The 16,907-nt window shown below is 39.4% G+C and overlaps 1 protein-coding gene and 1 long non-coding RNA gene across 9 annotated transcripts in view; one reads left to right on the top strand and one right to left on the bottom strand.

The window, feature by feature from the left end:
* C25H12orf60 (chromosome 25 C12orf60 homolog) overlaps positions 1–16,907 on the bottom strand; it is a 72,569-nt gene that overhangs the window by 6,870 nt on the left and 48,792 nt on the right. For 4 of the 8 annotated variants that reach the window (XR_004134058.2, XR_010377804.1, XR_004134060.2 and 1 more), the window contains one exon: positions 6,544–6,621. The exons of 2 other annotated variants lie outside the window; for them this stretch is intronic. This is a non-coding gene — a long non-coding RNA (chromosome 25 C12orf60 homolog). Of the gene's footprint in view, positions 1–4,039; positions 4,190–6,543; positions 6,622–7,685; positions 7,780–16,907 lie in introns of those variants that run through there. 2 more of the 8 variants (XR_010377803.1, XR_010377806.1) reach the window with 2 other exon arrangements.
* On the top strand, positions 7,382–10,792 carry MGP (matrix Gla protein). The gene is made up of 4 exons (XM_010988870.3): positions 7,382–7,526; positions 8,927–8,959; positions 9,915–9,990; positions 10,412–10,792. Exons 1-4 carry the CDS (start codon positions 7,466–7,468, stop codon positions 10,551–10,553), a joined length of 312 nt encoding a protein of 103 aa, XP_010987172.1. The 5' UTR covers positions 7,382–7,465; the 3' UTR covers positions 10,554–10,792.

Raw genomic sequence — 16,907 nt, 5'->3', positions numbered from 1 at the left:
CTCCCACTCATTTATCTCCAACCAAAAGCCAGAGAAAGAATGCCCATGAAAAATCCTTTCACTCCTTCAACAAAATAGAAGTCCCTTCCAAAATTTCACCGTGGCAGGAAAGAAATAATCTAGAATTACGAGAAAGACAGGAAACAGGGAAATTGATACACTGGAAGAAATCGGGGTCAAGGATGATGCCACCAAGCACTGGTTATAGGACTGTTTAAGTGAACGGCAGCAGGCAGGCGGAATTAAATTTCCACAGGTCATCATAACCTCCATTTTGCTGCAGTATTTTCCATCACAGTTCTATCAGGGAGAAATCAGATATGGAAACTATCTCTTACTTCACAGCCTGTTCACTTTTTAGCTTCATCAGCAAGGAAGTGTTCTGCACTACACTCTCCCTAATATGAACCTTGAAATTTTTCCCTTTCTGTCCTGTTTCAGTTTTCTTTTTCCAAAATTCATCCTACTTCCAAGGTTTGCAGTGATTAGATGAGGAAACAAAGGAGAGGAATTGCAGAGTTTCAGATATCTGCCATGAGATTTTTCTCTCACTGATAAAACCCTGGCTAAAAAGATTGCCCTTTATGTTCCAAGAATATCAAAGCATATCAACATCTAGCTTGAATGAATGAAGTTATTTGACGACACTGGGAAATGATAGCAGACAGCGCTTACTGGGAGGCAGTGATATGAGTGGAGTTTTTGCAAGGCATCTTGCAAGCCCAGGGGTGGACATCCAAACACCAGTCAGCCCTGGAAGAACCATCTGCAAAATAGCATTAAGGACACAGTGTTCCTTCAAGCACTGGATTACATAATTATTTCTCTATCTTGTTTATCTATTTCAAGGATGAAGTAATCTAGAAGCACAAAATTATGGAAGTCTATTCCAACTCATGCTTAGAAAGAGAATGAAGTGATTTGTTCAAAAGTCACACAGGCCTTGTGTGGCAGCATCAAAACTAAATTGAGTTCTTCTGGCTCCCAATTTGATTCCCACTGAACCAGCCTTTGCTGATTCAATCACTCCCACTTTTTGCATTCTCGCCTCTACTTTGGTCATTCTCAACAATCTCTTCTTTGACTATTGGGGGAAAACCAAAATAACACTAAACCAACAGAGTTAAACCAATCTTGTTTGAAATAACATGGTGTGTGTGTACTCCATGGCATCACAGGCCAGCTGTTAATGGAGGCACTCCATGTGTGTTGTTTTATTTAATCCATCCAATAGTCCTGTCAGTCAAGTTTTATAATCCCTAACTGTGTCACTGAGAAATGTGAGGCTCTGGAACTCAAGTGACCTGTTGAATGTCACATAATAATATTCCATGGTATATATATCACACTTTCCCTATCCATCTATCTGTTGCTGGACACTTAGGTCGTTTCCAAAAACCATATCCCTCAGCCAGAAGGGTTATTGACTTTCTACAGGATCTTTCTTCAGAATCCAGTCTTATATGGTGATTGTTTTTCTGAGGAATTACCAAAAATATGGAGGGAATACCATGATGGAGTAAAGACAGGGGACCATCACTCCAATTTTTTTGTTTTTTGTTTTGTTTGAGGAAATAACAAAAGAGCAGGTGGAAAAGACACAGGCTGGAATACAGAAGGAGTTTGGTAGATTTGATTTGTTCAGCTACCAGACTTTCTTCTACTCAGTTGATTACCTAAAGGTAAAATCACTTTAAGAATGATTTAAATTCCCATTTCAATGAGGTACCTTTGGATTAGATATAAGGTCCATCCAGATATCCACCTCTGACTGAAGGAGTTCGGGGAAGACCATGTTGGCATTTCTCATGTCAACTTTAAGAGCTGCTAACTATTTTTAAAGTCTCAATAATTAATGACATCATTACCATGCTTACTTCTCTTGAATCGTTCACTGTTGTTTAAAGCTGTTGTCCTATCTTCCCTAGAACTACTTCAAGTTCTTGAGCACTGTGACCTGGTGAACAAAGCTATCATCCTCTCCCTTCCCTTCACATCTTTACAAACATTTAACATACTCCTGCTCTGCTTCCATCTTGCTCTTCAACCTTTTCATATCCCATTTTATCCATCTTCAAGCCTCCACCAGTATCTCCCTTCAGTTCCTACAAGTTACTTGGCTCCATTTCTTGCAGTTGTAAATTTCCTGACTACAAGAAGAAATATTTTTATGTTGGTGAGTTGGGATAATGAAAGGAGAATACAAGGATGTGGCAGAGTGAGGGATGACAGTAGAACAGATCGGAAAGAGCCCTTTCCCTTCCAGCTAAGGCGATGGTACCACCGGAGAAATTCCCCAGACTTTAACTTCACACTTCTCCCAGATGAAGCAGCCAGAGTCTGATGAGAAAATGGCCAGCTGTTTTCCCAAGTTCATCTACAGCCAAGATAGGAGACACAGAACCTGGTCTCTGTTTTGCTTTGAGTTGAAGGAGCATCTTATAAATTTAGCCTGCATTTCCAGTTTTGCTTGGGGTCTAAGTAACTATTAATTGGCTTAGTAGACACTGCAGAGCCTATATTCCTATACCAAACCTGGTGACAGTCAGCAAACACAAGTGTTCACAGACTAGGGTAAGGCTTGGTGATTCCTGAAGTGAGCTAAAAGGTTTGGGAAAGCAGCATATTTGAGTTGGAGCTAGTTTGGATAGAAAACTTAGTGAGTAGAGTACCAAATAGAGAAATGAGGGACTTGCATTCCAGTACCAAATTCATCCCTTTCTTTGATTTTATAAGTCATTGAACTCTCTGGGATTAAATAGCAATATGCATATTCTTAATTCTTACTGTCCTATTTCAAAGAAAATTGAAGAAATTACTGTTAAATATGTGTATCTTTTTGTATAATTTTATCTTTAGCTCTGAAACTGAGGACTCAAGGATCCCTGCAGACACAATCACAAAATTATTTAAGCAGGTATCAGAACATTAGGGAATATTATGTGATTGTATCAGTGGTTCAAATCATATTCTCCAAAATCAGACAGCCCTGTGTTTGAATCCCATCTTTGCCACTTAGTTGCTGTGTGACCTTGGATTAAATATGTAACCTCTTTGGGCCTTAATTTACTCATACATAACATGTGAATAATCATACTCAGCTTGTAGGGTTATTGTGAGAAGTAAAGAACACAAGGAATAAAAAGTAATTATCATAGTACCTACTGTGTAGCAAAGACTTGATGTGTGATAGTATTGCTTAAATAGTATAATTTTATTTCATATCTGCTCTTGTATTTAAAAATTGAAGCTTTTTAATAGAAAAGGGTGGAGGAAATCATCTATACAGGAAGAATAGAAAAATTAAAGTTGTTCCCAACCAGTTCTATTTATTTAACATCCAGACTTCACCTTTCCCCAGAAGTTTGTGTCCAGGCTTCCCTACTTGTTCCTGCCACACTTGAGTTTGAAAAACACTGATTTTCACTTGGTTCAGCTAAGACAAGTTAAGAAAAGGAATGAGGGATTGGATGCATGGGAAGCTATGCCCATTAATAAATCTGAGATGTAGAATCCATTCAAGGGACTTCCCTTAAAAGCACAGAACTAAGAGGTTGGCACTGTCCCATGATATTGGCTAGATTTCTCTCAATTCATTGCCCTTTGATGTCCTAGAAAATGATTTCTGTTTTTACTTTTAGGACTGCTGCTTCCTAACCCTTCTCTTCTTTGCCTTTTTCCTTTACTGGCAAGAATAAGGGTTTTAGTGCTGCCAGTAAAATAATAATATGAACTCATAAAACCAACATTCTGTGTTTAAAGCTGAATCTCATGGAGCAGAAAAAAAAAATCTGACTGGAGCCAAGAAAATTTCTCAAAAAGACAAAATGTCTAGCAGTCTGAAAAAGAGAAAAGATAAGAAAGGACAGAGAAAGGAAGATGTAGGATTGGTGGGGAACTATAGTAACTTTATTACTACTGAACCATTAATTTAGTCACAGAAATACTGCAGAAAAGGGATAACTCTTTTGGTGGATGCTCAAGCACATACTTTTCTGAGAAGCTTCTCCCCACAGTAATTCCTGGCAGCTCTACCAACCTTCTCCCTCCTCCATTCTCTCCCTGAATTCTGATCTTGTCATCAGTGTATAATGCAATATTCTGCAAACAGATATCCTTGGGTGCCCTCCAAAAGGTCAGTCCAATGAAGAAGCATATCACTTGGTCTTCTCTGGAGCCAGCTGGTTGCCTAAACAAATGTTTTAAAGAAGAAGAGCCACTGATTAAATCTGTGATTTAAGAACACACTCTATTCATGAGAGTAGGGTCCATATCTGCATTTTTCTTGACTATATTTCCAGCTTAAGAGTCGGCACATAGTAGATGATCAATACATTTGTAAGATGGATTGATGGATGGATGGATGGATGGAAGAATGACTAAAACCATGAGGCTACTTTTGGCTCTGGAAGGCATGGCCTTGCTTCTCTTTTCCTCCTGAGGGCAGGTGCCACAAGAGATCTTGTATTGCTCTATGGCTTCTGTTGCCTGGATTATACCACACTGTAAATCTAGCATGAGGAAATTCCTTTGCAATCTCAAAAAACTGCCAATCATATCACTGTCTCTCTCATATCTTTGTTGTCACTTCTGGGAGTGTCTTTAAATATTCTCTTCACTAATGAATACTTCTCTTTAGTTAGGGGGAAATATCTACATAAATTTTTTCACAACGATCTAAAATTCAAATATAAGTTCAAGTTTCATGTGATCTAATCTTTACAAGATGTCCAAATTAAGAAAATACAAACTAGCAGACAACATGAGTTAAAAAAATTTCAACATTTTTGAAAAATTCTCAGTCTTTTGCAATCTCAAGCAATACTAATTGTAACCAAAGCAATTCTTACTTTGTCTTTTCCCATGTCTCATTTTCAACATCTCATGTCTCACAGCTGCCTCAAAGCTTTTCTCTCTACAGTCTCAGCCTAAAACTCCTCCATCCAAAGAACCAAGTCCACAAACCTCTTCTCATTTCTCTCCCTCCACTTTTTTTCTACCTCCACTTTTTTCTCTCTCCCTTCTCTCTGATGAGTCAATCTTGGTCTTTTGAATTAGTCCAAATCCTCTCCAAAAATACACATGGCTGGAGTTGGCACATACAAAATTGTCAAAAACCAGGAGTGATATGGGAGGAGAGAAAAAGAAGAGCTCTGAATTCTCATGCATGTTAATAATCTTTAGGAATCATATATAAATGGGATTGAGCCTAGGAGAATCCAGGAATAGATGGAAACAGTGGAAAAGTGAGTGACTTGTGAGAGACAGTTTCCAACAGAAAGTGTTAGCCTTACAAAAAGCAAGACAATAAAGAGAGATGCTTAAAAGTTTAGGAAACCCAGCAGGAGCACTGTTTAAAACGAGAGAAAGGTGAAGCTTAAGTCGGAAAGAGAAGTAAGATTTTCAAGTTTGCATTTGGAGAATGTAAACATAAACAATTGTGATATCAGAAGGCTGACAGCACAGTTGCCATCTGACCTTGGGAGAAGAGGGGACTTCTGGAATCTGCCAGAAACGACCGAGCTAAAGTACTGGTGAAGAGAGAAGTCTCTTTAATTCAGGAGATGGGGTTCGGGTGGGAGGTGACTAGCCTACTCATTTCAGGGTGAAACAATGGAACTAAACTTGTTTCAAATCATAATGACTGGGGGTTAGTGACTAGGTTGAGTACACTTAAATGCTGTAGGAACCACCCGTAACTAGCTTGTTCCCCTCAAACCATGCCACATAGTAAACTGGCTTTTTCAAATATAATGATTTGGATGATTTATCCTGAAAAAGGCCACAGAAGCCAACAATGAGATCCAGTTTGTGACTTAAAGAGGGAGATAACCACCAATCGTGTGAGTAGAAATTGTGATGGTTGAATATATCAGGGATGAGCATACATTATCCTCTTTCTGAGGTCTTCTTTAAGATTTCATCCCAAAGTATATATCTTTTAATATGAAAAAATCTGGAGAGATAAACCTAAATTTTATTGGTCCCTCACAACTCAGTAATCCTTGGGATTACAACTGAGCTATTCCCTTTAACAGGAAATCCTTTAGTATTTATAAAAACCTTCACAGGGTCGGGCTTGGGAGGGAAAGTCCATCCCAATAAGACAAAAAGGAATGAGGCAGGAGTTGTTCCATCTAGTTGTTCATCACAGCTCCTTGAAATAAATCTTTATTGACAGTATCCCCACCCACCTCCAACCCAGCCCTCTGGCTGTTCCAGCCCAAGTTAGAGGTCCTGCAGCTTGAGCTCTCCTACAATCTGCTGCTCCGTGACACAAGTCTATTTGTCTGTGAAGGAAACTCTTGGGTACCCAGGCAACAGACACACCTGATAGAAAAGGTTTTCTGATTGTCCAAGAGGTTTTTAAAAAGAGCTCTGCCTGCAAGTTTACCAGAGGCACCAAATTGAGATCTTCCTCCTATAAGAAAAGAAACAGCACTTCTGGTACTGATGATGTGGAGGTGGATGCTTGTGAAAATCTGTATTGGAGGATACACAACAGCTAAAAAGCAAAGTGAACAGTAAGCAGTTCTTACTTACCTCCTTAGGGACGCGTCTTTTTGTCTCTACCTTCCCCACAGCACCCAGCATGGTCCCTTGCTTCTCATCTGCCACTCACTAAAAGCATATTGAATTAGTTCATTATCAAGACAATGCCTTCAGAAAAAGTAAGATGGAGCGCTCTTACCCTTGCTGTACTTTAGATCAGTGATACCCAAGCCTGAGAAAGCATTAGGGCGCGGGTTTGGACTCAAGTCACAAAACCGGATGGGCAAGCTGCTAGGGAGCCAATTGATGAAACAGAACTCAGGGAGTCACTGGCCATCTCTGTCCTGCCGGGTACTTGGAAAAATGCAAAAGGAGTATGTCACCAGCAGAACACCCAACTGGTCTAGGACTGATGAATTCAGCCCTACTGGGAAAATAATTCTAAATTAGAAACAGCATAGAAAGTGAAGTCCTTTCTGCCTCAGAACCCCTGGTCCATCCATCAGGGGAGTGAACAGAACACTATGGCTCTGTCTATGGACCAAACCTGAAAGACCCAAAGTCAGGGCCAGGAAGGCAGACCAGAGAAGGAATTAGAAAGGCAAACACGTGTTTGCGGCAACTCCCTTCTCCGTGGACTTTTGCCCAGGTCTGGCCAAAACACAAGGTGGCCACAACCTCTGTACCAGGGCAGCATCCTGTCGGAGCACAGTCAGGTCCAGGAGTGAGGGAAAACTGCTCACCCGGAGCAGATAATATCTGGAAGGAATGAATATTTGGGAAAAGTCCCAGTGCTAGTTGAGTGCCAACTAGTCCCCACCTTCTCCGGCCCCCCTCCCACTGGTTCCTCCCCTTTCAGCTGCTCTGATTCTTATAAAAACTCCACAGCCTTTCTCCAACAGCCTGTAGGAGCCTCTCTCTCCACTGCTGCTGCAAGAGACGGTGAGAGTGACCCACAGGACCCGGAGAGACCATGAAGAGCCTGCTCCTTCTCTCCATCCTGGCCGCCTTGGCCGTGGCAGCTCTGTGTTATGGTGAGAACTTTCTCCTGCCATTTCTGTTTCTTCCTTTTCTGCCTCTGACTTCAGTTTACTTGGATTTGTCCTCTCTCTCCTCCTCTGCTTCCCTCTTTCTCTATTATAATCTTAAGAGTATCATTCTTTTAACATTTCCCAAGCCCTTTGGACACTGACCTGTTCCATCAAGTCTCTTTAATACTCTCAATATGCAGACTCCCATCGGTAACCTAACAGGCAAGTTCTTTCTATGGGATGTCACTCTACTCCTGGAAACTGCTGTTTTAGAAAGAAGATATTAACTTCCTGGCCCTTGAGCTCTTGTTTTTTAAGGATGTTTATTTAGACTTTAGTAACAGCTGGTTAAGGGTATTGGTTGAATCACTCAGCTTTAAGAAAATCAGTTTTCACATAAAGTGTTAAGTGTGGTCCTCTTTAGAAACAGGACAATCTCACAAACTTACGACATTTCTTCAGTGAATGAATTTAAAAACAAAATTTTACATTTAAAGAACCTCAGAGAAAAATCAATTTCATACTTTCTCTTGTTAAAAGATAAACTTTGCCTGGTTTCTCTGTATTAAAAATACCTGTGTCTGTTCAAAGGTTATGAAAGGAAATCTGATGCATTCAGTCTTATGCTTCAACTATGCAGATATTCTAGGTGTTCTTGAGCCATCTGTCTGTTGAAATTCTTACTCTTGAAACTACTCACAAATTTTCTGTGTCAGAGACTTTGTTTTCTTCACCTCCTTTATTAACTTTTCAAGCACGTTCACTTGCTTACAAACATGAGCTGGTCATGACCAGATTTACCTGCCACACTCAGGAGAACAGTAGAAAAAAGAAAACTTCTGCTTTGGCATCATCACAGTTCCTTCTCTGAACTGGCGTGGTGCCCAGGGTGAGATGTCAGCTGGAGCCAGCGGTTTCTGTGGCTGTCAATTTAACACAGGTTCTTAAGAGGCTTCCAGAACCTCTTAGAAACCTGTCTTGGTAAAGCACAGCCGAGCTGTCTGCCCAGCCTGTCTTGGAGAAACTTGCCTGTTGTCTAGATCCTTTGTCCCCTCCTTGAGCCTGCTCTCAGACAGGTCCCAAATTAATCAAGAAAGGCTCTCTGGAGACTTGTGTGCAGTGCTTAAACTGTCTTATTTCACAAGACTAAAGAACTTCATAGCCCTTGGGAAATTTAAGCTAAGACCCTGGCCACCAGCTCCTCCAACACCGGAAAAACTAAAGTGTAGAGATACCCCAGCAAGGACAGAGCTAGAAAAACAACTCACAAATCCTAAATGCCTGAAGTTTGTAACAACCACACAGCTAAATTTACTCTTCCCTCCCTCCCCTACTTTCCCTATATTTAGACTATTGTGGTATGCGAAAAGTAACAATAAATGAATCCTTTTTTTAAATTCCAGAATCTTATGAAAGCTTGGAATCCTATGAAATCGGTAAGTGAATATTTGACTTCTTTATTTAAATCTCATGTATTAAATTGCTCTCCCAATTCTTAAATAGACAGAATGGTAGTACATATAACTACCATTATATGTAGGGAGGGAAAAGAGGGTCTCTTTTGAAAAACTGAAGTAAATTGAAAAAAATCTAATGACTATAACAATGGTCGAAGGAGCTATTTTTAAGCTTCAAGTAGTGTAAGATGGTATTTAAACTGCTTTCAACGTACTTGGGAGCCATAGAATCTCATTTGGAAATTTTAGGTTAGCACCACATCAACCACACAAGTGGAAAATGAGGAGTAATGACAAATGACAAAGTACGGAATTGGAGGCCGGATGGGAGACCACAGGCGTCAGCATCATGTTGGATGCTACTGCATATCTGAACTTACAAAGACTGAGCATGGGGAGAAATAACATACCACTCTCATCTTTAATGTTCATGATTTTTATGATGCTTAAACTGTTCATTTACTGGAGATCTAAACTGTACTTCACAAGACCTTAGGACAGAGAGAATTCCTCCTCACAGGAATGATAAACACACTTGGGTAGGAATACCAAAATCAAGAAAGGCAACACTGGAATTTGACACAACATCGTAAAATGACTACAACTCAATAAAAAAAATGTTAAAAAAAAAAAAAAAAAAGAGAAGAAAAGAAAAGAAAGGCAAAGTGATCGCCCAAAAGCAAAATCAACAAGCCCAAACTACCAGGGCCCCTGTAACAAATCTCTGAGATCCACGTGTGGGTTGTCCATTTCTTTCGATCGGGCAGTCTATGAAATATGCTTTAGCTCCCTCTTCGATTTCTGCAGATCTCTAGTTACATGAAATGCATGAATGGATGAGCCTTCAACTATTTTTGTGTTTGGGAATATTCATGGAAGTACTTTCGATGACTCTTTCTCTAAAACTGCACTTTTATTTACTTTCTGTTTCAAGGTCCCTTCATTAACAGGAGGAACGCTAATACCTTCATATCCCCGCAGCAGAGATGGAGAGCGAAAGTCCAAGAGAGGTGAGTGACAAAACTGGACAGAGGAGGTCGTTTTTCCCAGTGAAGTGAGAATCAGGCTTTTTTTTCCCCCATCTTATGTATTATTTCTAACTGTATACCAAAATCAAAGAATTTTAAAACAATGTACAGAAGACCACCGAATTTCTAGAAGGCTATTTTGTAAAAGGCCCAGAAAGAGAGGGAGGGAGAAGGGGAAGGGGACAGAAAAAAATTCCACTTTCATTAACAAAAAAAAAAAAAATTCCCCGACATCCACCTTTCCTTCCTGTTTTTCAAATATCTCTTCAGATTGGGGGATGAATGGGATCTCTATATGGTATTTCTGTATTCTTTCTTTTTTTTATATTTTCCTTTTTCTTATTTCTCCACTTTCTTTATGCGTCTCAGTTTGAGCCTTTTTTTTTTTTCCCCCACTTTCCAGAATCCGAGAACGCAGCAAGCCTACCTATGAGCTCAACCGGGAAGCCTGTGATGACTACAGACTTTGCGAACGCTATGCCATGGTCTATGGATACAACGCTGCCTACAATCGCTATTTCCAGCAGCGCCCAGGGGGCAAATGAGACGGGGGAAAGTCTCTTTCTTTCCAGAGCATGGTGCCTGGTTTTGTATTCCTTCGCAATAGCATCACTGAACTATATAGACATATACAAATTGCTTGTTTATTCAGTGTTCTTGTCTGGCTGCACCCCCCTTTACTGCCCCCAGATGGATAAGTAATGAAAAGTGCAGTGAAGTGAATGTCGAAGGGGAGTAAAGTTGTGTGATTATTACATAATAAACTTCTAGTTGGATACTTTCATTTTTTGAATCTAATTTATTCTGCGAAAATGCTGAGGTATTTCAATCATGGCCCACCTAGCCCAGAATAGGAAATTCTGCTAATCATGTTCTAATGTTGATTAGAAGCCTAAGTGCATAAGAAGAACAAAATTTAGAAGACACCCACCTAGCCATAATTTGTCTTTTCTCTCTCTACCTTGGAATCAGTAAAAGATTCCTTCCCAGTATGTGTTTTCCAGAATTTTCAAATGTTATAGATGGTGGTTAGGAACAGAGCCCAGGGCTTCCCAATCCCAATTCAGACCTTGTTCTTCTCCGCTGGGAGAATGGGTGCATGCCCACCTCTACAGTCATTCCTTCTGGTAGGCCCACTGCCTTTATCTCTTTGGTGCAGTATCTTTCTACTCCTTCAAAATCTGGCTTAAGATTCAGATACTTTATGAAATCACTGATGGTTAAATCCATCCAGTTCCCATTCACACTACTCAGGGCAGTATCCAGACCTTCAAGAATGTATGTCAAGAGTCATGTGCAATGATATTATTAAAACCGTTTTGACTAAAGTTTACACACACACACACACACACACACACACACACAAACACACACACACACACATTTGCTTGTCTAACATTACAATAAACTCTTTGAGGGCAGGCACCACCATAATGGCAATTTCTTTTTTCTCTGTAACTTTGGCACTATGTTCTGTTCACAAAGGGTATTCAATGAAAGCTGAGAAAACAGGCTGATTAGTCATGCATGGGAGTGATCAGCCAATTCAGAAACTGTTAGATTCATCATAATAATGTATGGTGTATAATTTAAACCATCATCATATTAATATAATGCTGAGTGTTTTATAATTTTCTAAGCTCTTTTGCATGCAATAACTCATTAGATCTTAGAACAATGCAGAAGATTGGTAATATTTATTAGATGGTAAAGTTGAAAATCAGAGAGTTAATTTTCTGAAGATACTGTAGTAAATGCAGTGGTTTGCCCCTCAGACTGAGATGTTATTCATGTGGCCATCAGATATATTGGCAGCAATTAGGAAGGGCATAAGGCTCTGCCTGGGTTCCATTTTCTATCCCATGGCCTGAAAACTCTCCAAGAGGTCAGGGCAATTATAGAGCTCACCTTATTTGTTTCCCATCTCTTATGCATTAATGTCAAGTAATCGAAAAGAAAGAAAAAAATAGAGGGAAAGGGGAGCCAAAAAACAAAAGGGACAAATTGAAAACAAATGGCAAGATGATAGATTTAAATCTACCTCAGTGATCTCATTTTGTGTAGTGTCTAAACAGTTTGATAACTATTTTACATCTACATATGTTATAGATCCCACAATACTTTCTTTTTTATTATTTTTTACTTTAAATAATTATTTTCTAAAAGACTTAGATAAAACGAAAGTATCTCACATTTACCCATGTAATTCCCATTTCTAGTGCCCTTCCTACTTTTGTGTACACCCATATTTCCGTCTGTGTCATTTTCCTCCTACTTGAAGGATTTCTTTTAACATTTCTCATAATACAGGTCTTCTGGAGTCTTTTAAGTTTTGAAAATTTGCCTTCATATTTGAAAGATATTTTCACTATATATCGATACCTATGTTGCCACAGTTTTTCTTCTAATTCCTTTTAGATATTGTTCCATTGTCTTCTAGCTTGCACTGTTTCTGATATAAAGTCTGTCAACACTCTTCTCTTCATACTTCTGTATGTGCTGTGTCTTTTATCCCTGGCTGCTTCTAAGGTTTGCTCTTTATCCTTGATTACGACTAAACTGTTTATGATGCATCTTGGTGTGGTTTCTCTTATTTTCCTTGTTTTGGGGGTCATTGAGTTTCTTGAAATGCATTAAATTTAGAAAAATTTTAGTCATTATTTCTTCAAATATTTTTCCTCCCTCCCTGCATTTCTCTTTTGGAGACTGAAATGGTAGGCACATTAGGTCACTTGAGGTTGCTTCATAGCTCCCTGATATTATTTTCATTTTCAAAAGTTGTTCTTTCTCTGTGCATATCATTGTTGAGTTTCTTTTCATGTGTCTACAAGTTTGCTAACTCTACCTTCAATAATATATAATTTACGGTTAATCCTAGTCAGTGTATTTTTCATCTCAGTCATTTTAGTTTTCATCTCTAGAAGGATGATATCTTGAATACAGTTATGATAACTATTTTAATGTTTTTACCTGCTAATTTCAATATCTATGTCACTTCCAAGTTGATTTTGATTGGTTGGTTATTCTACTCATTATGGATCATAATTTTCCTACTTTCTAAATGTGATGCCAGACATTGTAAAATTTACCTTTTTGTGTGCTGGATATTCCTGTATTTCTGTAAGTATTCTTGAACTTTGTTCTGGGATGCAGTTAAATCACTTGGAAAAAACATGACCATTTTAAGTTTTGCATTTAAAATAGGACCAACATAGTATTTAGTCTAGGGACAATTATTTCCCCCACACTGAGGTGAGACCTTCTGAATACTGCACCCAATGTCCCATGATTGGGTGGTAGGAATAGGCAAGAATCCCAGCCCTGAGTTAGTGCCAACCACTGTTCCCTCTATTCCACTTGGACAGTCATTTCCGCACACATATGTGCCAATCAGTTTTCTGCTGCATACATGATGGGTGCCCTCCACAGTTATCCAGAGATCCTTTCTTCTCTCCAGTATTTTGTCATGTGAACTACAACCACCATATTCTCCCAGGACTTTCAACTCCATCTCAATTCAAAATGTCCACCAGATTCCATCTTGGTTCCCCACTTCCCGAGCAACGGCCTGGAAACTTTCTTACGATAATAAACTGCAACAATCAAAGGACTCACTTTGCATGTTTTCCAACTTTTAGGGATCACCACCTTTTGTTTCAAGTCCAATGACTTGAAAACCATTGTTTTATATGTACTGTATGTTCCTTTAGTTGCTTCCAAAGAGAAGGTAAACCCATCCCTGAGACTCACTATTGTCTGAAAGTCTATTATCAGGTACAACTACTTTAAATGGTCACCCAAGCCTCAGAGGTTCCCCCATAGAATTGGCTGAGGCATTTATTGCAATTGCACAACAGTTCAAAAGCTCACTTTGCCTACTCCTACTTTCCTCACCCTTCTTATGTTACACCAAAAAGAATTCCCCAATAAACCATCTGTACACAAACCTCCAAGTCTTAGAGTCAGTTTCCCAGGAGCCAGATCTATCACAGTCATTCAGATAGTAAATTGTGGGACCAAGGTCCTCCAGCTCCAGACCTCTTGTTTTATTCATTATACAACACCAGAGTCATAGTTTCTGAGCTGGCAAGGAACTCAGCAATAACCTAATTCAACCCCCTCATTTTACATTGAGTAATTTGAGAGCTTAAAGATTAAATGACTATTCCAAAGGCAGGTAATTCTATTCTCTTGAGAAATTCACTTGTACTGACTTCATAAAATCTAATTCCCTAAACTACCTTTTATATACAAATGGTCCATACATTTGTATCAATCTCCCATTGTGTATAGTCATACTTTTCAATCTAATTAAGTTATTTTTAATGTAGTTTCCACCTCAGTCAAAATTTTATCTGTCCACTGTCTCAGTTCTATTTCTTTTTTTTTTTTTTTTTTTTGATAAACCAGTTTTTCAAAGCTAAGACACATGAAGTGATAGGTCACAGGTCTATTTTCTTACCCTTTCATGACTGTGGTAAGGCCTTTCATGGAGAAGTACCTCCTGGGAACAGAAGAGTGTTTAAACACAGGCAGAATGCTCTGCTTTATCCCATAAAAGCAATTTAGCATTTTAGCATTGTATTTGAGAATAAGGATTTTGAAACTAGGTCTCCCAGCTCTACCACATAGAACTATGAAATTCTTGGTTAAATTAATTAATCTTGCTGGGCCTCAGTTTTCTTATCTATACAATAAGATGATTCTAGTACCCACCTTAGAGTTATAAACATTAAATACGTGAATATATGTAAAGTGCACAAAACACTGCCTAGCATCCAGTAAGTATATAATAAGTGTTAGCTACTTATACTGTTATTTTCTACTGTGTTATTACTATTATTGTAATATACTATACCCTGGATAGTAGGAAATGACAAGAGAATTCCTCTTTGGGGATTCTCATTTATACCTTGAAAGAAGCCAGCAGGACTTACATTCAAAAACTAATGACAGCCCTGGACAGTTTGTATCCACTCCATTCTTCCCTTCCTCCCCACCAAGCTATATCATCCTAAACTGACATAGCATGCAGTTTCAGAAGATTAAGCCAAGGAAGTTCATTTTGATTTAAGGAAAATTCATGATCTTAGCTTTCATGTTCAACTGGGTTTGGAATTCTTACAGCCATACTTTTATGTAATAACAAAATATCCACATTAGAAAATCCACATTAGAGTTAAAGTTATATATTTATATAGTAGTTGTAGTAGTAGATTCAAGCACCATTTTCATCCCTACAGTTACCTTTTCAATAAAAGAAACCTGCAAATAATCTGTTGTTCTACATCCAAGTTCTTGAGCACCTTGATTACCCATCACTAGACTTTTCTTCAATTCCTCAACCCTACTGCTTCTGGCCTAGTTCCCTGTCATAATACAGAACTCTAATGAGAGTAAATTCTATCCTAAACTCATTCTCTGGAACCGAGATATTATTACTTCTCTGACTATCACCAGATATACTTTCTGCCATGCCTCCTCGCCCAGTAAGAATTCCTGGCAAGTGATGCTAACTCAGAACAGAGCATATTAATCCACTGTGCTTTCCCTATAAGAATGGGCACCTTTATCCAAGAGGTGTTAAACACCCCAAATTACCAATTACAACATAGTGGTATGTCTCCAATAAGAATAATACACGGGTCTGAGAATGAAGGTACAGAAGGAGGAGTGGCTCTATTTATCATATTTTGTAACCCACATGAGGAATTTATATTTTCTATCCTTAGGATTCTAATACCTGTGGGCTTGGAAATCCTGGTTCATATAGACAGAACAATTTCTCCAGGGATGCTGAGAAAGCCCCATTTAAGCTCTAGCTGCTCCCGAGTCACTTGAGGCTCTTCATGATAAGAGACCAGCTAGCAAGTAAAGGAGTAATTTCCTAAAGGGGGTGAGTGAGTGTGTTTGTCAGGATAAGAAAGGGCTTCTGAATCTAAGAGGGGAAGAACGCATTTGCTACCTGAGTAATTTGTTGGACTATATCCTGATATTTCTCAGCCCAATTGTGATGGTAAATGAACCACACAAGCCACAGTCTGAGAAGGTCATGGTGACCAGCTCACAGCTCTCAGGAATGAGCATCTGTTTCACTTACCAACTTACACACCTAGACCACCAGATGCGCTAACTGCGGGAGGGAGTCTAGAATGGGGAGTTAAAGACGGATGCGATGGCATTCCCAGTGGCCTTGCAACCAGCTGCAGCAGCCCAGGGCTGTAGCCCTCCCTACACTAACCTCCATGAGAATACGAACTTGCTCTAGCAAACTAGACTTCGAACATATGAACATACCAAAGGACAAATTACAGAGTTGGGACAGAAGAGAGAGCTGTCACACTGAAACTGGGAACTACATTTCTACAGAACAACCACAGCACCCAGGAAAAGTGTGACTAGAACCTATGTGCTGTAATTTTTTTCCTGGAGAAGGGACCAACCAGAATCCTGGAGAAGCTGTTCCTGGAACAAAGTGTATGAAGCAAGAGGATGTAACAGTGCGAGGGCAGGCTGTGATTGATGCTACGGTGCTTTGCCCAGATCCCTTTTTCAGGACTGAGGCACTCGGTCCCTCATGCTGGCAGCTGATGGCATTCAGCTAGCTGAGTCTCCTAAAATTGCCCTTAGCTGAAGAGAGCAGCTTGCCCCTTCCAGAAACATCTCACATCCAAAAACTGGTCAATACAAGGGCAAAAAGACCCAGCCCCTATCCCCTAACACTGGCATTTGTCAGTCTTGTGATTACTTCTTTCTTATCTTCCCTTCTCCTGCCACATCAATGTTAAGTCAGAATATGTCATGGCCCAACTGCTCAGTTTATGAATGTATGTGTACACACATACACCACACACGTGCATACATGCACACATATAAAGCAGAAGTAGGTTATGGAAACC

The sequence above is a fragment of the Camelus dromedarius genome, chromosome 25 (genome assembly GCF_036321535.1).
Source record: "Camelus dromedarius isolate mCamDro1 chromosome 25, mCamDro1.pat, whole genome shotgun sequence".
Lineage (NCBI taxonomy): Eukaryota > Metazoa > Chordata > Mammalia > Artiodactyla > Camelidae > Camelus > Camelus dromedarius.
This window is presented reverse-complemented; position numbering and strand designations above follow the sequence as displayed.